Source organism: Mastigoproctus giganteus, chromosome 9, assembly GCF_048544385.1.
Source record: "Mastigoproctus giganteus isolate SK-2022 chromosome 9, ASM4854438v1, whole genome shotgun sequence".
NCBI classification, from domain to species: domain Eukaryota; kingdom Metazoa; phylum Arthropoda; class Arachnida; order Uropygi; family Thelyphonidae; genus Mastigoproctus; species Mastigoproctus giganteus.
The window spans coordinates 225,557,290-225,585,020 of NC_143583.1; the positions used below are offsets into that span (position 1 = coordinate 225,557,290).

At 39.0% G+C, this 27,731-nt stretch overlaps 1 protein-coding gene across 1 annotated transcript in view; it reads left to right on the forward strand.

The window, feature by feature from the left end:
- The window catches only part of LOC150081141 (ubiquitin carboxyl-terminal hydrolase 8-like), a 581,739-nt gene that overhangs the window by 349,109 nt on the left and 204,899 nt on the right, over positions 1 to 27,731 (forward strand). The window contains exon 14 of the mRNA XM_090381373.1: positions 22,911 to 23,041. Within this exon, the coding sequence (XP_090237499.1) occupies positions 22,911 to 23,041 (131 nt within the window). The remainder of the gene's footprint in view (positions 1 to 22,910; positions 23,042 to 27,731) is intronic.

Genomic DNA, 27,731 nt, shown 5'->3' on the forward strand with positions numbered 1-27,731 from the left:
TCTGCACATCTATTCTACAGCTGTCTTTCCTCAATTTCAACTTATGCCCGCACAGATTCATAATTCGAGCAAGTAGAAGAATCTTATCAGAATTCAGCATACTCAACCGATTCAAGGCCTTCATCATCATCATCATCATCAGGATGAATCCACTGCAGGATGAAGGTCTCTCCAGCAACATTTCAGTTCATTCTGTTTTGTGCAATGGCCATCCATTTACTACCCACAAACTCATGAATTTCATCTATCCATCCTCCGCCGTTGTCTTCCAGGTTTTCTTCTAGCTCCTCTTAGGTACCATTCTGTTATTTTCTTAGTCCATCTGTCATCATGTCTTCGAGCTATGTGTCCTGCCCAAGACCATTTTAGTTCTCTAGTTTTGATAAGAATGTCCTTTACTTGAGTTTTACAGACATGGATTAGGCAGTCTTTACAGACTGCCTAATCCATGTGTTTCTCTTCTTTAACAGTCTGATTCCCAGTATAATTCGTTCCATTCTTTGCTGTGTAGGTCTCAACTTCTCTTCCATTCTTTTGGTGAGTGCCCAGGTTTCACCTCCATAAGTCATGGTGGGGAGTATACATTGGTTCATTATTGTATGTTTCAGACAAACTGGGATGTTGCTCTTCAGTATGTGACTATATTTCCAGAATGCTATCATTCCAAAATTTACTCTTCTCTTGACTTACAGCCATTTATCATTATTACAGCTAATAACTTGTCCCAGATAAGTATATGACTCCATCTTTTCAATTACTGCTCCTTCAATCATTATTTCCCTTTCTGTGGCATACTTGTTCATCATTACTTTTATTTTAGCCATATTCATCTTTAGTCCAAAATCCTTACTAACTGTGCATAACTGATTAAGATTTTCCTCTAATTCTATGGCATCGTGGCTTATGCTCACAATGTCATCTGCAAATAGTAAATGGTTTAACTACTCTCCATTCACATTGACTCCTTTCTGCGACCAGTCTTACGAAAGCTTCCCTTTCCAAAGCCAGGAAAAGATCCAAAATTTCTGAGTAATTACCGTCCAATTGCTCTGACAAGCTGCTTGTGCAAGATCTTGGAAAGGATGGTGAATGCCCATCTCATGTGGTATTTAGAAGCGAATGACCTCCTTTCCAAAGTTCAATGTGGTTTCCAAAGGAACAGGTCAACACTTGACCATCTTATAAGGCTGGAAACATCTATCCGAGATGCTTTCCTTAAACGCGAACACCTGGTGTCAATTTTATTTGATATCGAAAATGCGTATGACACAGCTTGGAGATTTGGAATCTTAAGGGATATCTATGATCTGGGTCTGAGGGGCCATCTAGCCCTCTTCATTAAAAATTTCTTAGTGAACCGGTCATTCCAAGTGCCTGTTGGCTCTGTTCTCTCTCAATCTTTTTGTCAAGAGGATGGAGTCCCCCAAGGGTCATTGATAAGTGTTACGCTTTTCGCTATCAAAGTTAATTCTATTACTGATCAACTTCCCCCAACTGTAAATAGCAGTTTTGTTGATGATTTTACCATTTTCTGTCAGTCATGCAACATGAGGGTTATTGAACGACAATTGCAGCATGCCATTGGCCATGTCAAAACTTGGGCAATGGCTAATGGTTTCAGGCTGTCACCTCAGAAGACCGTCTGCGTACACTTTTGTCACAAACGGAGACAAAATTCTTGGGTCTCACATTCGATAAGAAGTTGACATTTTTACCACATATCCGTCAACTACGAACAAAGTGCATGAGGGGATTCAATCTCCTTCGTGCCATCTCCTCAAATAAATTGGGGGGGGAGAGCGGTGCACTTTACTCCGCCTTTATCGTGCGCTTGTTCATTCAAAATTAGACTATGGGTCCCAAGTGTATGCATCGGCTAGAAATAGCCTACTACGGTGGCTAGACCCACTCCACCACCAAGCCATCTGTACTGCTACTGGAGCATTCAGAACATCTCCTGCCCAGAGTTTATACGTCGAAGCCGGTGAACCACCACTATTGCTCCGACGAAAGCAATTGCCGCTAAAATATACCTTTAAACTAAAATCCCTACCAGACAACCCAACGTGGACTTGCGTTTTTGAGCCATGATGGGAAACACTTTATAAAACCCATCAGACTGCTAACCCATCCTTTGGCATCCGTGTCCAAGAGCTTCTCAGAGAGCCCAATATCACGGTTCACAATGTTGCCCAGTCACCAAGGCATCTACTTCCACCCTGGCATGCTCGCTTTCCATCATGTGACTTCTCCATTAAAAGTTGGGGTAAGTCCATAACTCCATCCTCTGTCTACCAACAACTCTATGCTGCCCACCGATCTGATTACTCTGATTTTTTGCCTGTGTTCACCGATGGCTCGAAATCAGAGTTGTCTGTAGGATCTGCTGCTGTCTTTCCAGATAGTACTATATCTGGGAAGATTCCCCACAAATGCAGCATATATACAGCTGAGTTGTATGCTATTGAGCTAGCCTTGGACCACATTAAAACCCGTAAGCACCAAAGATGTATGGTGTACACTGACTCTTCAAGTACACTGCAGGCTTTATCGGGGATGAGGTATAATCCTCATCCGATTGTGACTCGGATTCAGCAGACGTTACATTCCCTGTTTGAGAGTTCATTCGACATCCGTTTCTGCTGGATTCCAAGCCACATTGGGATCGGGGGAAATGAACTGCAGATGCTGCGGCCAGATCACCAGAACCCCGCAACACTTATTGCCTGTTAGTTCCTTATCCAGACTACAGGCAGCTAATACAAGATAAATTACATTCCCAAAGGCAACAATCTTGGCATGAGCAAGTCACAAACAAGCTCTATCAGATAAAGCCTGTAATCCGACACTGGCAGTCTAGTCTGCGCAGGAACCGCAAAGAGGAAGTTGATCTAGCTCATCTCCGCATAGAACACAGTCATCTTACACATGCTTTTCTGCTGAGGGCAGATGACTGTCTTATGTGCGAGAACTGCGGCACCATTTTAACTATTCATAACATTTTAACCGTGTGTCCATGTTTTAGACACGAACATGATTTATATTTTACCGTTTTTAATCATCCGGCTGAGCCTTATACACTCAGTCAGATTTTATCCGACAATGACCATGTATCTGCTGTTTTTAGCTTTTTAAAATCAATAAACATTTTTGCTTGTATATAAAATTTACATTTTATTGTGATTTTCTATTGATCTATCTTTATATATTTTATATATTTGTTATATTACTTTTTATATATTTGTTATATTACTTTTTATATATTTGTTATATTACTTTTTATATATTTGTTATATATTTTGACATAGTGACCTAAGTAATTAGGTCACTGAAAGTTTAAAATTTTTTATATATGACCTGGTCTTGGCGTATTATATCCTTAGTTGCTAATGCGCCAATAAAATCAAAACCAACCAACCAACTGAAAGCTTCCTCAAGGGCAGCAGTAAAAAGTTTTGGAGATATTGTGTCTCCTTGTCGAACTCCTTTCTTGATTTTAAATTTGCTACTGTCTTTGTCTAGTCTGATAAAGGAGGTAGCGTTCTCATATATTTTCTTCAAAATCATAATATATGGGGTATCTATGCCTTGTCTTTCCAGTTCCCGAAACATTGCCTTATGCTGTATGGAGTCAAATGTCTTTCATAATCCACAAATGCCAAGCATAATGGTGTTTTACATTCATTTGCATTCTCCATTAGCTGTGATGATATGTGAAGGTGATCTATAGTTGACAATCCTATCCTAAAGCCAGCTGGCTCTTTCGGTTGATTCTCATCAAGTATTCTTTCTAATCTGTTAGTAATGACCCACTTGATATTGATTGTTCGACTGTTGATGATCCTGCTCAGATAACAAACAAACTAAATGAGTATTTTGCATCTACATTCACACATGAGGAGTTATTAAGATTTGAAAATGGCAGAAGGTTATCAAATTGTAGCAGGGTGCTTAATGATTTTGTAATAACTGAGAGCAAAGTGGAAGAGAAATTTTTGAAGTTAAACATAAGAAAGGCACCTGGGGCGGATGGGATCTATCCAGTTATATTAAAGGAGGCGGCAAAGCAACTAAGCAAACCGTTAGCCCTAATTAACAGAGCTTCTTTGGACTCAGGGGGGGTACCCATGGACTGGAGATGTGCAAATATGACCCCAATTCACAAAGGAGGATCAAAGGGCAACAGAAGTAATTATAGACCTGTTAGTTTAACTTCTGTTCTAGGAAAATTGATGGAGGCACTGGTTAAAGAAGCACTGCAGTATCATCTAGACAAGACTTCGGTTATAGCTCGGACAGAGCATGGGTTTATTAAAGGAAGGTCTATTTGATTGGAAACTATGATGTGGTCACAAAGGAACCGAATGCCAAGAATAATTTTGATATCATATACGTAGATTTCAGGAAAGCTTTTGATACTATTGCAAATGGAAGACTGCTATGCAAATTTTAGATATGGCATTAAGGGTAAGTTGCTACAATGGATAAAGGGATGGTTGGGTGGGAGACAACAGAGAGTGGAAATCAATGGACACTGCTCTTCTTGGACAAATGTTATTAGTGGAGTTCCCCAGGGTTTGGTGCTGGGCCCATTTTTGTTTTGTATATTTATCAGTGATAGTGATAAATATACAAAATAGTGATGAATGTATATCGGGTTTAATGTCCAAGTTTGCAGATGATACAAAGGTTGGCAGGGTTGTTAATGGCAGTAATGGCAGTATGCTACTGCAACAGGATCTAGAAAATTTAAGCTGATGGGCTAAGAAGTGGCAACTGAAGTTTAATCTTCACAAATGCAAAATACTGCATATGGGTAGAAGTAACCCCAGAGAAATGTACCAACTGTGTGGTACTACACAAGGTGATAGAAAATGAAAAAGACCTGGGAGTAATTGTGCAGTCAGATATGAAGTTTTCTGAGCAATGCAGACAGGCTGCCAGGCCAGGTCATAGGGTTTTGTCAATGATATATAGGAATTTTGCTAGCAGGGAAAAGGAGGTGATTGTCCCTCTGTATAAGGCTATGGTCATGCCTCTGCGTACAGGTCTGCATGCCTCATTTTAGGAAGGATGTAGATTTTCTTGAGTGTATATAGAGAAGGGCAACAAGATTGGTGAGGGAAATAAAGGGATCCTCTTACCAAGAGAGGGTTAAGTTCTGCAAATTGCGGTGGCTGGAGACTAGGCACCTGTGCGGTGATCTGATTGAGGTGTATAAGGCCTTGAATGGGTTGAGTACGCTGAATTTTGATGGGATCCTTCCACTTGTTCAGATTACGAACCTAAGGAGGCATAAATTCAAATTAAGAAAAGACAGATGTAAAATAGATGTGCGGAAATTTTTCTTTAGTCAGCGGGTGGTTAATTGCTGGAACAAACTTCCATCTGTTGTTGTGGAAGTTGATAGGTTAAATAAATTTAAGGAGGAACTGGACAGGCATTTGGAGGGAGTCGTGTGATTTTTTTTTTTTTTTTTTTTGGCTGACGCTACATAAGCTCATACACTTGCTTTCTTGCATCACATGCCAATACTACTACTACTACCCTTGCGAACAACTTGTAGATGTGGGATAACAAGCTAATTGGTCTATAATTTCCAATTTCTGATTTATCTCCTTTCTTATGCAGCAAAACTATGATTGCATTATTCTACTGCTTAAGCATCACGCCTTTTCTAATTCATATTGTGAAGAGCCTTACCAGTGTTTCTGTTATGTCTCTTCATCCTAATTTTAACAACTCTACAGTAACTTCATCTTCCCTGGGGCTTTCTGATTCTTAATTTTCTTCAATGCATGTTCTACCTCATCAGGAAGAATATTGGGTATGTCGTATGTGTTGCTAATTTGCGATCCACCTTCCCCACTGCTGCCATCATTCCCTGGCTCCTTGTACAATTCTCTATAGTAGTCTTCTGCTATTTGTATTATGCCTTCTCTGCTATTTATAGGTACACCATTGCTATTCTTCTGTTTCAGTATCATTTGTTTTTCTGTATTACTGCTCATGGCTGCTTGATATACTTTTCTTGTGTTAAATCTTCTTATGTCCTCTCTGAGTCTCTTTCTGATAGCTTTGCATAACTCAGTATACTCAATTTTCTCCTTGTCAGTGTTTATCTTGCTCTTCATTTGTCGCCTTCGGTTCATCATAAAAAGTGTTTCTTGACTAATTTCTTCTTTGGATTTCTTTTTCCCTATAGGTTTCTTGGGCTTTATCACTTTCAGAAAGTTGTAATATTCCTCGTCGATATCTTGGTCCTGAGCAGTCTGCAGAACGCAAACCTATTCTTAAGTTCCAGTACATACTGCTGCTTTTTCTCTCCTCTTCTGCTATCTCTAAGACCTTCATATTATTTACTCAAGTTCGTTTTTTTCTTTTCCTTTCCTACATCTATATCAAGTGTGCATCTTACCATTCTGTGATCACTTCCACTGTTTACCTTATTCAGGAAGGTAACATCATTCACGATATATCTTCTGTTAGTGAAGATGAAGTCGATTTCATTAGTTGTTAATCCATTTGGACTCTTCTATGTCCACTTTCTGTTCACCCTTTTCTTGAAAAAAGTGTTCATTACTGACAGTCCTTGAGATTCTGCAAATTCCACAAGTCTTTCACCTCTTTCATTTCTTTCACCAATTCCAAAAATTCCTATAGTTCCCCTTTCTGCGCTGTTCTGTCTTTTTCCAACCTTAGCATCGAAGTCCCCCATAATGATAGTGTAGTGGGTTTTCTGCTCATCTAGAAGACTCATCGGTGTACATTTCTTCAACCTCTTCATCATCATGGCTTGATGTTGGTGCCTAAATCATTATAATCTTTAGCTTGTACCTGTTAGAAATCTTGGGTATTAGTCTTGATACCCTTGGTGATGTATTTTTGAATTCCAAAATGTTGTTTTTTATATCCTTATGGACGAGAAAGCGAACTCCACCTTTGCTCCTTTCACTGTTTCCATTGGTGTACAGTAGATTTCCACTTGATAAACTTATAAGTGATTTGTTTCTTCTTCTTGTTTCAGCCAAACCGATGATATCCCAGTTCACATTTTCTAGTTCTTTTTCCAGCTCTAATATCTTGTCTTCACTGATGAGCGATCTTATGTTGTAACAGGCCAAGTTCAGTTTCCGTGAATGGCAGCCAGGTCGTACCCAGAGATTCTTGGCAGCCTCTGCTTCCACTCTGATTCTCTCGCTGCTATACCATCATCAATATCATTTATAAATACAGAAAACAACAATGGACCCAACACTGAACCCTGAGGGATACCACTAATAACATTAGTCCATGAAGAGCAGTGTCCATTGATTACCACTCTGTCTTCTCCCACTCAACCATCCCTTTATCCCTAGCAGCAATTTTCCTCTTCACGCTAACCAGTTATCTTGAGGAGATCCACTACATGTTCGTTGCCACCTAAGTGACGTAACAGGCTTACCATTGAGAAGGTGTACATGAGTGGACAGGCCAACCGGACATCTCCTAAATATTCTGTAATAGAAAGATATTGGATCCATCAATGTTTTAGACTGAGTGTCTGATAACACACAGAATACCTGTTCCTCTCTAGGCCCCTTCAAGGCCTTACACACCTCAATTAGATCACGTTTGCAGGTGTAATTTACAAAACTTAAGCCTTTATTTGTAAGAGCAACCCTTTGTTCCATTCACTAATCTTGTTGCCATTCACTTGTTGCCCTTCTCTGTACTCTTTCCAGCCGCTCTACATCCTTCTTAAAATGAGGCATCTAGACAAGGGGACAATTACCTCCTTATCCCAGCTAGCAAAATTCCTGTATATCAAAGACACCATGAGCTACTCTTGCAGACCATCTGCACTGCTCAGAAAAGTTCTCTACCACTGTCAGTGTAGTACCACACAGTTGTTACGTTTCTCTGGGGTTACTTCTACCCATATGTAATACATTGCATTTGTCAATGTTACACTTCAGTTGTCACTTCTCAGCCCATCTGCTCAACTTTTCTAGATCCTGTTGCAGCAGGGTACTGTCATTAGTGTCATTACTAACCCTCCCAACCTTCTTATCATCTGCAAACTTTTATATTAAGCCTGATATACCATCATCAATGTCATTTATAAATACAGAAAACAGCAATGGACCCAACACTGAACCCTGAGGGATACCACTAATAACATTAGTCCATGAAGAGCAGTGTCCATTGATTACCACTCTCTGTCTTCCACCACTCAACCATCCCATTATCCCTAGCAGCAATTTGCCTCCAATGTCACACTGTTCCAATTTGTGCAGTAGTCTACCAAGTGCAACAGTATCAAAGTCCTTTCTAAGATCCAAATTCAGTGGATTCCAGTTATTTGGGCCACCGGTTAATTGGTGCAGCCGTTTATTTGGGACAAATCTTAAAAAACAGAACGCAATCGAGAAAATAGCCAGGGTTTACTTCGCTTAATTGGGAGAAAATGCCATTTAATCACGGGAGGAGACCGCAGCATTGGAGATTACTCTACGATTGTCTCCGACCGTACCACGTAGTTCGGTCGGATTTCTCAAGGTCACAACCAATAAAACAATAAAAACAATTAGCAGTCTCCTGTTTATTGGGCTTTTCTGTTAGTGCAATCTATCATAAACCGATAGTAAACTCGATCTTATTGAATTTGCGATAATACTGACAGCTGGAATTCTGTGGGTTATTATGGTAAAATTTGTTTACACTTCCATGGAATCTTCAATCATATAAAAAAAATAATTTTCAGAACCTTCTCTTCATTCCTATTTAGCTTTGTAACTCGTTACTCCGTTCTCACTTGCGTATATTGTGTTACTTGCAATTTGTTTTTGCTGTGTTCTTTGTTATTGATTGCTTATCTTTTTACTGTTTTAAATTTTAGCACCCTTCCACAAATTTTAGTGAACAGAAATATCAACTAGTTAGTATGTACATATTACAGTACGTATTAATTATTCCGATTATCACGTATATTCTTCCGATTTTCATGTATCATTTAATTTTTTAATTGGTAAGGAATATTTGTATATTTGTGCTTAATATATCTTTACTTTTATAGCCTGTGGATAATATTCCTCCTATTTTCGCTAGTTAGAATTGCTGTTTAATAGAATTAAAATTCAATTCACAAACGTGATCACAATGACCGGCGCTTACTAAACATCGTATAGTGAATGGTACTTTACTGTGGTGAGTTCGTCGTAATGTGATTTGATTGTACAGTGAACTAATTGTAAAGTGGGGGGGGGGGTTACATTGTATTTTTAACAATTTACATGAAACTTCGGATAATTGTGGCAGCCGCTTCATCGGGCAAAATGCACTAGTCCCAGAATAGTAACTGGCCAAAATAACTGGAATCGACTGTATATGATATTAAAGTTATTTTTGCATCCAGTTCCTTTGTGATTACATCACAGTATCCAATCAAATTTGTCAGACATGACTTTCCCTTAACAAACCCATGCTGTGTCCGAGCTATAACTGAAGTCTTGTCTGACAAATTTGATTGGATACTGTGATGGAAGAGAAGTTAAACTAACAGGTTTGTAAATACCTGTGTCTCCCTTCGATCCTCCTTTGTGGATTGGGGTCACATTTGCACACCCTCCAGTCCATGTGTACCTCCCTGAGTCCAGGGAAGCTCTCATAATTATGGCTAAGGGTTTGATTACTTCCTTTGCTGCCTCTTTTAATATAACTGGATAGATTGAATCCACCCCAGGTGCCTTTCTTATGTTTTTGTGGATATCAGAGACATGGTGTCACACGCACATAAGCAGTGCAGAACTGGAATTTAGGGAGTAAAATGTGTAGTGAAAGGATAGACAGCACAGAAAGCGAGTAGGGGTTATGCTGTTAGTTAAGAAACACATAAAATCTAAGGAAGTTCATCCAATTGATGTTGATGGACAATGCAATGTTGAGTCTGTTTGATGTGACATAAGCACTGGGAAAGGAAAAATGAGAGTAGGTTTGTGTTATAGGCCAAATGAATCTGATGAGTATAATGAGCAATTGTGCAGAGAAATAGAGTGGGCCAGTAAATCAGTGTCTTATAATGGGAGATTTTAATTTCCCAGATATTTACTGCAATTTGCGATGGCCACTCACACACACTAGCAAGGCTTTTGTAGATTTATTGGATGATTGTTTTCTACAGCATCATGTTCGGGAGGCAACTAGAGGGAGTAATACTCTTGATCTGATTATCAGTAGTGATTCTTCATGCATCAAGAATCTGCAGATAAAGGAACCACTAAGTGGCAGTGATCACAGTGTGCTGAAATGGGATTTACTCAAAGAGGTAACTACCATCAAGGGTAAAGGGAAGGGTTTTTGCTTTCGTAAAGATGACTACGATGGTCTGAGACAGTATTCTATATGGTGGGACCAACTGATGATGTTACCAACAGCAAATTCAAAATGGGAAGCATTAGGTTAGAATTAATTTTGGAAGCTACTAGGCATTTCATACCAACAAAGAAATATTGTTCAAGATTTAGGCCTCAATGGATGTCAGATGAACAAAGAAGACATGTGACAGAGAAGAAAAATGCTTGGGATACATATAAATTAACATGTGACACAGAAGCCTATAGATATAAGCTGGTCTGTAACCAAGTTACAAAGGAGGTTAGGCAGACGAAGGTAGATTACAAGAAATCTTTGGCAAAGGATGCAAAGAAAAACAGCAAAGAGTTCTTTACTTATGTAAACTCTAGAAGGAAGGGGATGAATCTGATTGGCCCACTTGATATCGATGGTTCAACTGTTGATGATCCTGCTCAGGTAGCTAACAAACTAAATGATTTTGCATATACATTCACACATGAGGAGTTATTCAGTGAGGGGAATGCCAGATGTGTATTCAACTCTGGCAGTAAGTTAGATAATCTTATAATAACTGAGAGTAAAGTGGAGGAAAATTGGTGAAGATAAACATAAGAAAGGCACCTGGGGTGGATGGAATCTATCCAGTTATATTAAAGGAGGTGGCAAAAGAAGTAAACAAACATTTAGCCATAATTATGAGAGCTTCCCTGGACTCAGAGGAGGTACCCATGGACCGGAGATGTGCAGATGTGACCCCAATCCACAAAGGAGGACAAAGGGATACACAGGTAATTACAGTCCTGTTAGTTTAACTTCTGTTCCAGGGAAATTAATGGAGGCACTGGTTAAAGAAGCATTGCCGGATCATCTAGACAAGACTTCATTTATAGCTCAGACACAGCATGGGTTTGTTAGGGGGAAGTCTTGTCTGACTAATTCCATTGGATACTATGATATAGTCACAAAGGAACTGGATGCAAAGAATAACTTTGATATCATATATTTGGATCTTAGAAAGGCCTTTGATATTGTTGCACATGGAAGACTGCTGCACAAATTGGAGCAGTATGACATTGGAGGCAAATTACTGCTATGGATAAAGGGATGGTTGAGTGGGAGAAGACAGAGAGTGGTAATGAATGGACACTGCCCTTCGTGGACTGATGTTATTAGTGGAGTCTATTGTTGTTTTCTGTATTTATAAATGATATTGATGATGGTACATCAGGCTTAATGTCCAAGTTTGCAGACGATACGAAGGTTGGCAGGGTTGTTAATGGCACTAATGACAGCATACTGCTGCAACAGGATCTAGAAAAGTTGAGCAGATGGGCTGAGCGGTGGCAAATGAAGTTTAACATTGACAAATGTAAAGTACTACATGTGGGAAGCAGTAATCTCATAGTAACGTATCAACTCTATGGTACCACACTGACAGTGGTAGAGAATGAAAAGGACCTGGGGGTAATTGTGCAGGCAGATATGAAATTTTCTGAGCAGTGCGGACGGTCTGCAAGGGTAGCTCATGGTGTCTTGTCAGTGATATACAGGAATTTTTCTAGCAAGGGTAGGGAGGTGATTATTGCCTTGTATAAGGCAATGGTTAAGCCTCACCTTGAGTACTGTATACAGGTCTGCAGGCCTCATTTTAAGGATGTAGAGTTGTTGGAATGAGTACAGGGAAGGGCAACAAGATTAATGAACAGAACAAAGGGTTTCTCTTACGAAGAAAGGCTTAAATTTTATAAATTACAGTGTCTGGAGACTACGCACCTGCAAGGTGATCTGATTGAGGTGTATAAAGCCTTGAATGGTTTGAACATGCTCAGTGCTGATGGGATTCTTCTTCTTGCTCAGAATAATCACCTGAGAGGGCATAAATTCAAAATGAGGAAAGACGGTTGTAGGATAGATGTGCTGAAGTTTGCTTTTAGCCAACGGGTGGTTGATTGCTGGTACAAACTTCCATCTGTCATTGTAGAAGTTGATAGCTTAAATAGATTCAAGGCAGAACTTGACAAACATTTGGAGCGAGGGGATCTCTCTCTCTCTCTCTTTTTTTTTTTTTTTTTTTTTTTTTTTGGCTGTTGCTATATAAGCTTGCTTTCTTGCACCATGTGCCCTTGCTAATGCTAAAGGTGGATATAATGCCTTGATCTAACGGCTGAATGAAAGAAGTTGTATTAACCCAGTACAACTGTTGTGGTAGGAACATAATTTCAACATTTGGATGACTTGAATCTTTTGGATGGCTTGGTGTTCTATCCAACACAAATAAAACTTTGAAGTCTAGTTTTTCCACAAGTTCAATAGTTCAGAATGTAACTTGGGAATTTCCCAACAAAATAAAATGCATGCATTTCTCAATAATTTTTTTTTAAATAGCGAGTCAACAGCGGGGATTCAAAAAGAATGAAAATGTTGAAAAATTACATCCAACATAATAGCAGGGTTTCCTCGCACAAAAGTTCAAAAATACCTTGTTATGCGGGGTTTTCCGAAATTTAACCATGTTATATAAGTACCATGTTGTGCGAGGGTTTCTGCAATTTATCAGTCGTGTTAGAGCGAATCCATGTTATAGAAGTACATTGTTATACGGGGGTTGTCTGTACTCCCCAAAATTCCAATTCTGCATCCCTTATATCTTAGTAGCACCAAGTCTCTGATATCCCAACAATATCAGCCTTGGATGTCTTAACCAGCACTTCAAATTCATCAAATTTCTTTACTATATTCCTAGCATCGGTGTACATGGAAGTATACATGCACCTGTTCTTATTCTTAGTTAGCCTAACACAACCCTTGTATTTACTTGTTTCATAACCCCCAGCAGTTCCTGAAATCCCCAGCAATTGGCTTTCTGGGCTGCTGCTCATTCCAGTAGAAGCAGTGCAAGAATCATTTCCACCTCTGCCTGTGGCTTCTGTTAACCTATTAGTCTGTGAATCCCCCCCCCCCCAAGCTTGCAGTTTTGCACCCCACCTAACACTGCCTTGATAGCATCAGCAAATATTCTTGCACCCTTTCTATTTAAGTGTATTCCATCCCTGTAGAAGTAATCTCTCCTGTTAACAAGCACAGGCCATGCTGAGAAAAATTCTATCTGCATGAACCTTACACAATCTCTCCAGGGCCGATTTAATTGACAAGGCTCTCATCATATACTCCCTCCTGTTGTGTCTGGGCACGATTGCAGACTTTCAAATTTAACCCTAGTTCGTGACTTGTTTTTCAGCATTGACTTGTACTTTCTTAGTAAATCCATAGATCTCCTACATTTAATATCATTCGTGTACACCCATATCACCTTTTGTGCCCTTAAAAGATGATATCTGCTCTACAACATCATGAACCTTTGCCCCTGGCAGACACACCCTGTTCTTATTCCACCTATCTGTTTTGCACAATATATTTCCCATTTCCCTGACAATTGAGTCACCAACAATAACATCAGTACATCGTGATCAGTGCCACCTAGTGGTTGTTTTATCTGCAGTTATTAATGCAGATATCAAACTTTAAAGTTTTGATTGTTATAAATGATTCCAGAACTAGATGCCAGAAATTCAAATTATAGAGAAAGATTTAGTGTAGATTGTGAAAAGTTGTGTTAGCTATTGAGTTATTAATTTCTGGATCTTATTACTTTTGTGGATAGTTGAGGCTAAATTATACAAATGATGTGGTAGTGGTTTTTTTTTTTTTTTTTTTGCTGATATTATATAAGCTTGCTTTCTTGAATTATTTGCCACTATTAATTGTAATACTTATTGAAAGGAATATTGCTGCTTACCACAGCAAGTCATGTCCTGTGAAAAGTCTCTTTTCTAAGATGGCTTGTTTAAAAGCAACTGACCTGCCAGTTTTCCTTGCTCTTTCTTTTCTTTTTTTCCTTTGTTCTTTTCTTTCTTTATTTTATTTATTTATTATTATTTTTTTTTTCTTTTTGCCCACAGCGTGATGTTGTTTTCATATGTTGGTCAATCTGGAATTTTTTGCTGCAAAATATCTTTTCTGTGATTGGCGATCCATAAAGTTTGGCAGAAGATTTGACTTTCATCCAATGTTGTTTATGGTAGAAGAATTAAAGAAAACACCATTAACATATTTTAAAACTAAACTGAAGTGTTTCACACTAAAATAAAACATTTCTGCCAGAATGTTTCCCATTTGTTATAATTTCAGTGATTGAAATTACAGCTGCAAGTTTAATGTCTGCAAAATGTCCTTCTGATCAAATTAATGAAATATCAGTGTTGCTAGTAATATGCATTTACATCTTCACCTATGTAAATGCATGTATTCATGTATAATTCTAATAATTAAAATTACAAAATGGACTTTTTATTTTATTGTTCTCATCTTTCCCTAATCCAAATTGCCATGGTCCTGTTTCTCTTGGATTATTGACACCCTACGCTACTGTACTCTTTTTTTTTTTTTTTTTTTTTTTTTTTTTAATGTTAACAAATTGCTTATAATTATCAATTATCAAAAGGAGTCATCTCTGTGTGTGTGAATAGAAATTATCTCTCTGTATTGTTAAATTACTGTTTAGAGGGTTTCATAGTCATGATACTAGGCCTTGTTGCTCTTTCATTTTACTAACTGTCATGAATATGTTAAGTCATGAATATGTTGAATATGTTAAGAATAACATATTCAAAAGTAAAAATGTTTTCAAATGGTTGTATTTTTTCTAAGGCTGTTGTAGAACACTGTTGTTTTTGTTGAATTTGTGTGTATATTTTATATTCAAATCATATATATATATGATTTGAACATAAAATAAAAATTTCTACCTATTCTTTCCTATATTTTTTTCTTTATTTTTTATGGAAAATTAAATGCACTAGGCATAATCCTTATGGGTTTTGATAATTAACATTATAATATCGGTGTAAATACACCATAGTTAACCCATATATTTGAGCTACAATTGTAGCGTCATCATCATCATCAGCCATTTTCAATCCACTGCAGGATGAAGGCCTCTCCAGCAACTTTCCAGTTCCTTCTGTTTTGAACACTGGCCATCCATTTACTACTCAAAAACTCATGAATTGCATCTATCCACCTCCGCCTTTGTCTTCCAGGTTTTCTTCTAGCTCCTCTTTGGTTACCATTCTGTTATTTTCTTAGTCCATCTGTCATCATGTCTTCGAGCTATGTGTCCTGCCCAAGACCATTTTAGTTCTTTAGTTTTGATAAGAATGTCCTTTACTTGAGTTTGCTGCCTAATCCATGTGTTTCTCTTCTTATCTAACAGTCTGATTCCCAATATAATTCGTTCCATTCTTCGCTGTGTAGTTCTTAGCTTCTCTTCCATTCTTTTGGTGAGTGCCCAAGTTTCACTTCCATAAGTCATGGTGGGGAGTATACATTGAATCATTATTTTACGTTTCAGACAAACTGGGATATTGCTCTTCAGTATGTGACTATATTTCCTGAATGCTATCCATCCAAAATTTATTCTTCTCTTGACTTCCAGCCATTTATCATTATTACAGCTAATAACTTGTCCCAGATAAGTATATGACTCCACCTTTTCAATTACTGCTCCTTCAATCATTATTTCCCTTTCCGTAGCATACTTGTTCATCATTACTTTTGTTTTAGCCATATTCATCTTTAGTCCAAAATCCTTACTAACTGTGCATAACTGATTAAGATTTTCCTCTAATTCTTTGGGATCGTGGCTTATGACCACAGTGTCATCTGCAAATCGTAAATGGTTTAGGTACTCTCCGTTCACATTGACTCCTTTCTGCGACCTGTCTAATCTTCTGAAAGCTTCCTCAAGGGCAGCAGTAAACAGCTTCGGAGATATTGTGTCTCCCTGTCGAACTCCTTTCTCGATTTTAAATTTGCTACTGTCTTTGTCTAGTCTAATAAAGGATGTAGCACTCTCATATATTTTCTTCAAAATCATAATATGTGGGGTATCTATGCCTTGTCTTTCCAGTGCCCGAAACATTGCCTTATGCTGTATGGAGTCAAATGCCTTTTCATAATCCACAAATGCCAGGCATAATGGTGTTTTATATTCATTTGCTTTCTCCATTAGCTGTGATATTACGTGAAGGTGATCCATAGTTGAGAATCCTGTCCTAAAGCCAGCTTGCTCTTTCAGTTGATTCTCATCAAGTATTCTTTCTAATCTGTTAGTAATGACCCTTGTGAACAACTTGTAGATATGGGATAACAAGCTAATTGGTCTATAATTTCCAATTTCTGATTTATCTCCTTTCTTATGCAGCAAAACTATGATTGCATTATTCCACTGCTTAGGCATAACACCTTTTCTAATGCACTTTGTGAAGAGCCTTGCAAATTTTTGTGTTATGTCTCTTCCTCCCAATTTTAACAACTCTACAGTAACTTCATCTTCCCCCGGGGCTTTCCGATTCTTCATTTTCTTCAATGCATGTTCTACCTCATCAGGAAGAATATCGGGTATGTCGTATGTGTTGCTATTTTGCAATCCATCTTCCCCACTGCTGGTATCATTCCCTCGCTCCTTGTATAATTCTCTATAGTAGTCTTCTGCTATTTGAATTATGCCTTCTCTGCTGTTTATAAGTACAGCATCGCTATTCTTCAGTTTCAGTATCATTTGTCTTTCTGTATTACTGCTCATGGCTGCTGATTTAAATCCTTTGTTTTCCCTTAATGCTTGTTCTACATTTTCTTGTGTTAAATCTTCTTATGTCCTCTCTGAGTCTCTTTCTAATGGCTTTGCATAACTCAGTATACTCAATTTTCTCCCTGTCAGTGTTTTTCTTGCTCTTCATTTGTCGTCTTTGGTTCATCATGACAGGTGTTTCTTGACTAATTTTTTCTTCTTTGGATTTCTGTTTCCCTATAGGTTTCTTGGGCTTTATCACTTTCAGAAAGTTGTAATATTCCTCATCGATATCTTGGTCCTGAGGAGTCTGCAGAAGCACAAACTTGTTCTTAAGTTCCAGTACATACTGCTTTTTCTCCTGCTCTGTTATTTCAAAGACCTTTGTATTATTTACTCGAGTCAGATTTCCTTTCCTTTCCTACATCTATATCAAGTGTACATCTTACCATTCTGTGATCACTTCCAACATTTACCTTATTCAGGACGGTAACATCATTCACAATATATCTTCTGTTAGTGAGGATGAAGTCGATTTCATTAGTTGTTAATCCATTTGGACTCTTCCATGTCCACTTTCTGTTCACCCTTTTCTTGAAAAAAGTGTTCATTACTGACATTCCTTGAGATTCTGCAAATTCCACAAGTCTTTCACTTCTTTTATTTCTTTCACCAATTCCAAAATTTCCTATAGTTCCTCTTTCTGCGCTATTTTGCCTTTTTCCAACCTTAGCATTGAAGTCCCCCATAATAATAGTGTAGTGGGTTTTCTGCTCATCTAGAAGACTCTCAATTTTGGTGTACATTTCTTCAACCTCTTCATCATCATGGCTCGATGTTGGTGCATCAATCGAGCCATGATGATGAAGAGGTTGAAGAAATGTACACTGAAATTGAGAGTCTTCTAGATGAGCAGAAAACCCACTATTGTAGCGTAGAAGGCATCGTTTTAATTGTATCTCATAATGTGGTTGCCTTCACAACAAGATAGCTACTATTGAATTACTTCAAATAAATAACGCTTCTCTAGTAGAGAAGACTACTGTTATTTATTTTCAGTGTACCACCACCCAGACAATCGTTTCGAAGCTTTTTGGCTTCGCCATCCGTGGGCAGGTAGGTAATACAATATGCCATCTCAGTTGCGAAGTTATATCCACATTATGAGAGATGCCAGAAGGGTGTGGTGGTAATGTATTTGGAAAATTAAATGCACTAGGCATAATCCTTATGGGTTTGTTGTGAAAGCAACCACATTATGAGATACAATTAAAACGATGCCTTCTACGCTACAATCATAGCTCAAATATATGGGTTAACTATGGTGTATTTACACCGATATTATAATGTTAATTATCAAAACCCATAATGATTATGCCTAGTGCATTTAATTTTCCAAATACATTACCACCACACCCTTCTAGCATCTCTCATAATGTGGATATAACTTCGCAACTGAGATGGATTTTTGGTGTATTTATTCTTTACTCGGCCTTGAAAAAGTATCGGTAAGGGTTTCCACGTGTTCGTAACTACCGTTACCGTTAGTAACTTTCCCGCCATTGTGATACCGTACTAGATATACCGTAGGTTATATACCGTACTAGATAGCGTTAGTTGAACTTCGTTAGCAGTTAAATTGTACGTTTAAATAAATACATATAACGACTTAGATTACAAATGTAATATAATTAATAACATAACATAATTAATTAATAAATTAATAGAATCATGACTCAGACCAGAGCAGCAAAGCAAAAGGCTCAAGCTAATGGAAGTGCTGTGGCTCAGAGCAGAACTGAGGAGGGCAGTTGTCCTCTGACTCACAGCCTTATAAAATGCACTGTTTGCTTGATGTTTGCAGAGCAATCGGGTACGGGACATGATACTGCCAAGGGAGATGTCTTTGTGTGTGCGCGATGCAAGGAGTGTATCGATATCAGGCAACAACTCGGCGTTCTTGTGGGCCTATATGAGAGCTTGAAGGACAGGGTGGATGCCCTCGAAGAAACTAAATTGAGGGGCCCATCAAGCTCTCAGCTGCCCACATCAACGCCAGAGCTTGCACTTGGGCATCGCGTGACACAGAGACAACCCCTAAGGCAGAATGCGCTGGTCCCGAAGGAACTAGTAGTTGTTGGTGACTCTATTGTCAGGGAATCGGGGAACATGCTTTGTAAAAAAGATAGGTGGAACAGGACCAGGGTATGTCTGCCAGGGGCAAAGGTTGATGACGTTGTAGAGCGAATATCATCTTTTAAGGGCACAAAAGGTGATATAGTTGTACACGTTGGCACTAATAATATTAAGAGTAGGAGACCGACAGAATTACTTAACAAGTACAGGTCACTGTTGAACAAAAGCCGAGAATTAGGGTTGAATTTGAAAGTGTCTGCAATTCTGCCCAGACACGATAGGAGGGAGTATATGATGAGAGCCTTGTCGATCAATTCGGCCCTGGAAAGATTGTGCAAGGCTCAAGGGGTAGAATTTTTTTCAGCCTGGACTGTACTTGTTAACAGGAGAGATTGCTTCTACAGGGATGGGATACACTTAAATAGAAAGGGTGCAAGAATATTTGCTGATGCTATCGAGGCAGTGTTAGGTGGGTCGGAAAACTGCTAGCTTGGGGGGAGACAAAGACCAATAGATTGACAGTAGCCACTGGCAGAGGTAAAAGAGATTCTTGCACTGCTTCTATTAGAATGAGCAGAAGCCTGAAAAACAAGATGCATGGTATTTCAGAGACTGCTGGGAGCCATTGCGGTACAAGTAAACACATGGGTTGTGTTAGGGTAGCTAAGAATAGAAACAGGTGCAGGTATACTTGCGTGTACACCAATGCTAGGAGTTTAGTAAATAAATTTGATGAATTTGAGGTATTGCTCAAAACATCGAAGGCAGATATTGTTGGGATATCAGAGACGTGGTGTCACACAGATATAAGGGATGCAGAACTGCAATTTGGGGAGTACAATGTCTACAGAAAGGATAGACAGGATAGGAAGGGAGGAGGGGTTATGTTATTAGTTAAGAAACACATAAAAACCAAGGAAGTGAAGCCAGTCGACATCGCTGGACAGTGCAGTGTGGAGTCAGTTTGGTGTGACATAAACATTGGGAGATCAAAATTGAGAGTAGGAGTGTGCTATAGGCCTAATGACTCTGATGAGTATAATAAGGAACTGTACAGGGAAATAGAGTGGGCCAGTAAATCAGAGTGTCTTATAATGGGAGATTTTAATTTCCCAGATATTGACTGGAATTTGGGGGCTGGTTACTCACACACTAGCAGGACTTTTGTGGATTTATTGGATGATTGTTTTCTACATCAGCATGTTCGGGAGGCAACTAGAGGGAGTAATACTCTTGATTTGATTATCAGCAGTGATTCTTCATGCATTAAGAATCTGCAGATAAACGAACCACTAGGTGGCAGTGATCACAGTGTGCTGAAGTGGGATTTACTCAAAGAGGTAACTACCATTAGGGGTAAAGGGAAGGGTTATTGCTTCCGTAAAGGCGACTACGATGGACTGAGACAGTATTTAAATTCTATACAGTGGGACCAACTGATGATGTTACCAACAGCAAATTCAAAATGGGAAGCATTCAAAGAACTTATCTTGGAAGCTACTAGGCTTTACATACCAACTAAGAAATATTGTTCAAGGTTTAGGCCAAAATGGATGTCAGATGAACTAATGAGGCATATGGCAGAGAAGAAAAATGCATGGGATACATACAAATTTACACGTGACACAGAAGCCTATGATAGATACAAGTTGATATGCAACCAAGTTACAAAGGAGGTTAGGCAGGTGAAGGCAGATTACGAGAAATCCTTGGCAAGGGATGCAAAGAAAAACAGCAAAGAGTTCTTTACTTATGTAAACTCTAGAAGGAAGGGGATGAATCAGATTGGTCCACTTGATATTGATGGGTCAAGTGTTGATGATCCTGCTCAGGTAGCTAACAAACTAAATGAATATTTTGCATCGACATTCACACATGAGTAGTTATTCAGCGAGGGGAATGCCAGAGGTGTATTCAACTCTATCAGTAAGCTACAGAATCTTGAAATAACTGGGAGTAAAGTGGAGGAGAAACTGTTGAAGATAAACACAAGAAAGGCACCCGGGGTGGATGGGATCTATCCAGTTATATTAAAGGAGGCAGCAAAGGAAGTAAGCAAACCTTTAGCCATAATTATGAGAGCTTCCTTGGACTCAGGGGAGGTACCCATAGACTGGAAATGTGCAAATGTGACCCCAATTCACAAAGGAGGATCAAAGGCCGACACAAGTAATTATAGACCTGTGAGCTTAACTTCTGTTCCAGGAAAATTAATGGAGGCACTGGTTAAAGAAGCACTGCAGGATCATTTAGACAAGACTTCAGTTATAGCTCAGACACAGCATGGTTTTGTTAAGGGGAAGTCTTGCCTGACCAACTTGATTGGATACTATGATGCAGTCACAAAAGAACTGGATGCAGGGAATAACTTTGATATTATATACTTGGATCTTAGAAAGGCTTTTGATACTGTTGCACATGGAAGACTGCTACACAAATTGGAGCAGTGTGACATTGGAGGCAAATTGCTGCTATGGATAAAGGGGTGGTTGAGGGGGAGAAGACAGAGAGTGGTAATCAATGGACATTGCTCATCGTGGACTGATGTTATTAGTGGAGTCCCTCAGGGCTCAGTGTTGGGTCCATTATTGTTTTCTGTATTTATAAATGATATTGATGATGGTATATCGGGCTTAATGTCCAAGTTTGCAGACGATACAAAGGTTGGCAGGGTTGTCAAGGACACTGCTGACACTATGCTGCTGCAACAGGATCTGGAAAGGTTGAGCAGATGGGCTGAGAGGTGGCAAATGAAGGTTAACATTGATAAATGTAAAGTACTACACATGGGAAACAGCAACCCCAGAGCAACGTATCAACTCTGTGGTACTACACTGACAGTGGTAGAGAATGAAAGGGACTTGGGGGTGGTTGTGCAGGCAGATATGAAGTTCTCTGAGCAGTGCAGACGGGCTGCAAGAGTAGCTCATGGAGTATTGTCAATGATATACAGGAATTTTTCCAGCAGGGATAAGGAGGTGATTATTCCATTGTATAAGGCGATGGTCAGGCCACACCTAGAGTACTGTATACAGGTCTGGAGACCTCATTTCAAGAAGGATGTAGAGCTGCTGGAACGAGTACAGAGAAGGGCAACAAGATTAGTGAATGGAACAAAGGGGTGCTCTTACGAAGAAAGGCTTAAGTTTTGCAAATTACAGTGTCTGGAGACTAGGCACCAGCGAGGTGATCTGATAGAGGTGTATAAAGCCTTGAATGGTTTAAGCATGCTCAATGCTGATGGGATTCTTCCTCTAGCTCAGAGAAATCACCTGAGAGGGCATAAATTCAAATTGAGGAAAGACAGATGTAGGATAGACGTGCGGAAATTTGCCTTTAGCCAGCGGGTGGTTGGTTGGTGGAACAGACTTCCATCCCTTGTGGTGGAGGTTGATAGCCTAAATAAGTTTAAGGCTCAGCTGGACAGGTATTTTGAACAAACAGAGGGGTGAAGTGGAAGTGGTTTTTTTTTTTGGCTGATGCTGCATAAGCTTGCTTTCTTGCATCAAATGCCTCTACTAATGCTAAATGCTAATGCTAATGGCGTATTGTATTACCTACCCGCCCACTGATGACGAAGCCAAAAAGCTTCGAAACGATCGTCTGGGTGGTGGTATTGAAGTAATTCAATAGTAGCTATCTTGTTGTGAAGGCAACCACATTATGAGATACAATTAAAACGATGCCTTCTACACTACAATCGTAGCTCAAATATATGGGTTAACTATGGTGTATTTACACCGATATTATATAGTTTATTTTTTAAATATATTTATTTTATATATATATATTTCCCCTCCTTTCCTTTTAGGGTTATGCAGTTACAGGACTTAAGAATTTAGGTAACACATGTTACATGAATTCAATTATTCAGTGTCTATCAAATACAACTCCACTTGCAAGCTATATTATATCTGGCAGTTACCGTGCTGACATTAACAGGTAAGTATTAACGTATTTACTATGCATCCATTAAGACAAAATCAGGTTTTCTATTAGAAGGTTATATTCTGTTTTTTAACTTTAAAAAAAAAAGAAAAAAAAAGCTTATCACAGTATATGCTTTGTAAAAAGGATAGTTGGAAAAAAGACTGGGATATGTCTCTTGTACATAGTGATGCTAATGATATTAAGAGTACAAGCTTTGAGAATTTTCTCAAACTACAGGACAGTGTCCAGAAAAAGTCAGAGTTAGGTTTGAAATTAAAAGTGTCTATAATTCTGCCCAGACACAAACAGGAGGGAGTACATGCGAGAGCCTTGCCAGTCATTTAGACTCTGAAGAGACTGCATGAGGCTCACAGAGTAGAATTTTTTTGTGTATGGTCTGTGTGTGTGTTAACATGAGAGAATGTTTCTACAGAAATGAGATGCACGTAAATAGAAAGGATGCAAGAATATTTGCTGATGCTATCAAGGCAGTATTGGGTTAGGCAGGGTCAGAAAACTGTAAGCTTCTTGGAGGGGGGGGGAGAACACAGATTAATAGTTTAACAACAACACCCAGAAGTATAAATGATTCTTGCACTGCTTCTCTTATAACATATACTACAGCCTGGAAAGCAACGTGTTGGAGATTTCAAGGCCTACTGGGCACCCTTATTGGACAAGCAATTACATGGACCATGCTAGGTTACTAAGAGTAAAATTAGTTGCATGTACACTAATGCTAGAAGCATAGTAAATAAATTTAGTGAATCTAAAATATTGGCTAAGTCATCAAATGAAGACATTATAGGAATATTAGAAATATGTTGTCACTCAGATATAAGGAATGCAGAATTTGAATATGAGAAATACAGGAAGTTCATTGTTTACAGATTGGGCAAGGTATTCTTGTATTGATTGCAGCCTCCAGGGTTACCCCTATATACCGCTGTAGCATCTGTAGGTTATTTATAGCTGGCAAGTGTGTGTGTAAGTGTGTGTATGTAAGTATATATGTGTTTTGATGGTTGTTGTTTGCCGGCCCTGGAGTCTTAGCAACCGGGAGGCAGGGAGCAAGCTACCTGCTTCTCGACTCCCGTCCCTAGCCACGTGGAGGCGCTCCAGGAACTATCTAAATTAAACTAAGTGGGAATCCAACAAGTGGAATACTTATAATAAATAAGGAATAGGGAGGAGAAAGTAGGAGAAAAGAAAGTAGTAGAAGAAGAAAAGAGAGCAAAATGCTCTCTCAGGAAAAAGAAGAAATAGGAAAGAGGAAAACACTAGTTGCAAAATCTAACAAGCTAGAGAGTTTGAAGAGGTAAAATTTTGAAAGAAATTTTCTCCCCCTTCCTTCTAGAGTTTACTTATGTAAACTCTAGAAGGATGGGGATGAATCAGATTGGTTCACTTGATATTGATGGGTCAACTGTTGATGACCCTGCTCAGGTAGCTAACAAACTAAATGAATATTTTGCATCGACATTCACACATGAGGAGTTATTCAGCGAGGGGAATGCCAAAGGTGTATTCAACTCTAGCAGTAAGCTACAGAATCTTGAAATAACTGGGAGTAAAGTGGAGGAGAAATGGTTGAAGATAAACACAAGAAAGGCACCTGGGGTGGATGGGATCTATCCAGTTATATTAAAGGAGGCAGCAAAGGAAGTAAGCAAACCCTTAGCCATAATTATGAGGGCTTCCTTGGACTCAGGGGAGGTACCCATAGACTGGAAATGTGCAAATGTGACCCCAATTCACAAAGGAGGATCAAAGGCTGACACAAGTAATTATAGACCTGTGAGCTTAACTTCTGTTCCGGGAAAATTAATGGAAGCACTGCTTAAAGAAGCACTGCAGGATCATTTAGACAAGACTTCAGTTATAGCTCGGACACAGCATGGTTTTGTTAAGGGGAAGTCTTGCCTGACCAATTTGATTGGATATTATGATGCAGTCACAAAAGAACTGGATGCAGGGAATAGCTTTGATATTATATACTTGGATCTTAGAAAGGCTTTTGATACTGTTGCACATGGAAGACTGCTACACAAATTGGAGCAGTGTGACATTGGAGGCAAATTGCTGCTATGGATAAAGGGGTGGTTGAGGGGGAGAAGACAGAGAGTGGTAATCAATGGACACTGCTCATCGTGGACTAATGTTATTAGTGGAGTCCCTCAGGGCTCAGTGTTGGGTCCATTATTGTTTTCTATATTTATAAATGATATTGATGATGGTATATCAAGCTTAATGTCCAAGTTTGCAGACGATACAAAGGTTGGCAGGGTTGTCAAGGACACTACTGACACTATGCTGCTGCAACAGGATCTGGAAAGGTTGAGCAGATGGGCTGAGAGGTGGCAAATGAAGTTTAACATTGACAAATGTAAAGTACTACACATGGGAAACAGCAACCCCAGAGCAACGTATCAACTCTATGGTACTACACTGACAGTGGTAGAGAATGAAATGGACTTGGGGGTGGTTGTGCAGGCAGATATGAAGTTCTCTGAGCAGTGCAGACGGGCTGCAAGAGTAGATCATGGAGTATTGTCAATGATATATAGGAATTTTTCCAGCAGGGATAAGGAGGTGATTATTCCCTTGTATAAGGCAATGGTCAGGCCTCACCTAGAGTACTGTATACAGGTCTGGAGGCCTCATTTCAAGAAGGATGTAGAGCTGCTGGAACGAGTACAGAGAAGGGCAACAAGATTAGTGAATGGAACAAAGGGGTGCTCTTACGAAGAAAGGCTTAAGTTTTGCAAATTACAGTGTCTGGAGACTAGACACCAGCGAGGTGATCTGATAGAGGTGTATAAAGCCTTGAATGGTTTGAGCATGCTCAATGCTGATGGGATTCTTCCTCTAGCTCAGAATAATCACCTGAGAGGGCATAAATTCAAATTGAGGAAAGACAGATGTAGGATAGACGTGCGGAAATTTGCCTTTAGCCAGCGGGTGGTTAGTTGGTGGAACAGACTTCCATCCCTTGTAGTGGAGGTTGATAGCCTAAATAAGTTTAAGGCTCAGCTGGACAGGTATTTTGAACGAACAGAGGGGTGAAGTGGAAGTGGGTTTTTTTTTTTTTTTTTTTGGCTGATGCTGCATAAGCTTGCTTTCTTGCATCAAATGCCTCTACTAATGCTAATGCTAATAAGGAATAGGGAGGAGAAAGTAGGAGAAAAGAAAGTAGTAGAAGAAGAAAAGAGAGCAAAACACTCTCTCAGGAAAAAGAAGAAATATTAAAGAGGAAAACACTAGTTGCAAAATCTAACAAGCTAGAGAGTTTGAAGAGGTAAAATTTTGAAAGAAAGATTCTCCTAGCCGGGAAGGAAGCCCAACCTGCACCGACAAGGGGAAAAAGAAAAGTCTCAAGGAAAGAACATAGGTAATGTACAAGTGGCTATTAGATAGCCACTTAAAAGAATAAATTAAGATAAATAATAAATACTTATGTCACCGATATGAAACATAGCAGTAAACATTAACAAATTACACTGCATAAGCAGAGAGTAAAATATACAATATTTACAAAATAAGTAATTAAAATCTTAGCTGAAAAACCAGTCAACCAAGAAATTAACAGAAATAGTCAACCAGAAGAAATGCAGAAACATATATGCAAAACACAAAGAGACAAACAGAAAGGACATTTTTTTTTTCATTCATTTATTAATTACACACAATATAGTCTCAACATTATGTACATAAAAGTATATACATGATTTATATACAAGATATATTTACATATAATTATATGCTCTGACAAACATTAAACTCTCATGTGTGTGTGCAAGTGTGTTCTTATTCAGGGTAGCTCCCAGGCATAAGCCCAAATCTACCTTGAGAACTTGGGAATATATAGTCTTTACAAAGCAGTCCTTAAAAAGTATGTTAAATTACTTGAGTCTGATTTTACTGTAGCGCTATTCGCACTTGAAATCCCGCACCCACTGGAGGTAGTGCAATACCAGTGAGTGCCAGCAATCCCGCGCCCCGGGTTGGCCATACCAGGGAGCCAGCAGGGGAAAAAAAAAATAATAATAAAAAATATATATATATATATATATATAATAAAACAACAATAATATTCAATAGTCTGGATGGCACAACTATAAACTTCAAAAATCACAGTTCAATTGAATATTTCCTCAGCTGCTGTTTCACATGCACTGGAACCTCCAAAACCAATAACGGTACTATCCAGCAATCTCCAACTGTACGCCATGGATAATAGACGCTTTAGACCACCAGACCCGACGCAATGAATCTGATCCAGCACGGCAGAATCCAGAATGGAGTATTCATGATTGCAGCACAAAAGACAACCAACCAGAGCACCAGACCCAACACCATGAATCAGGTCCAGCACCCCAGCCGCCAGCCAGATGCAGAAACCAATAGTGAAACTCCATGAAGACAATTAAGACACTAGGTTTGCCTCTGAAGAAAGGCTCTGAGAACAGTTCTTCTTGCAAAAACAGCAGCTGAAAACTCCTGAAATAAATTAAAACAGTCACGATTTGCAATAAGCAAATGCACTGTATCAAATGATAAGTCAGGAATATGCGCCATCAAAATCCGCCTTTGGTCTTTATGCTCCCGACATAAAAAAATTACATGCATCCAAGTCTCCTGCTCGCCACATGTACAGAAAGGATCTGTCTCCAACCCTCTCTCATATAATTTGGCCCTAAGT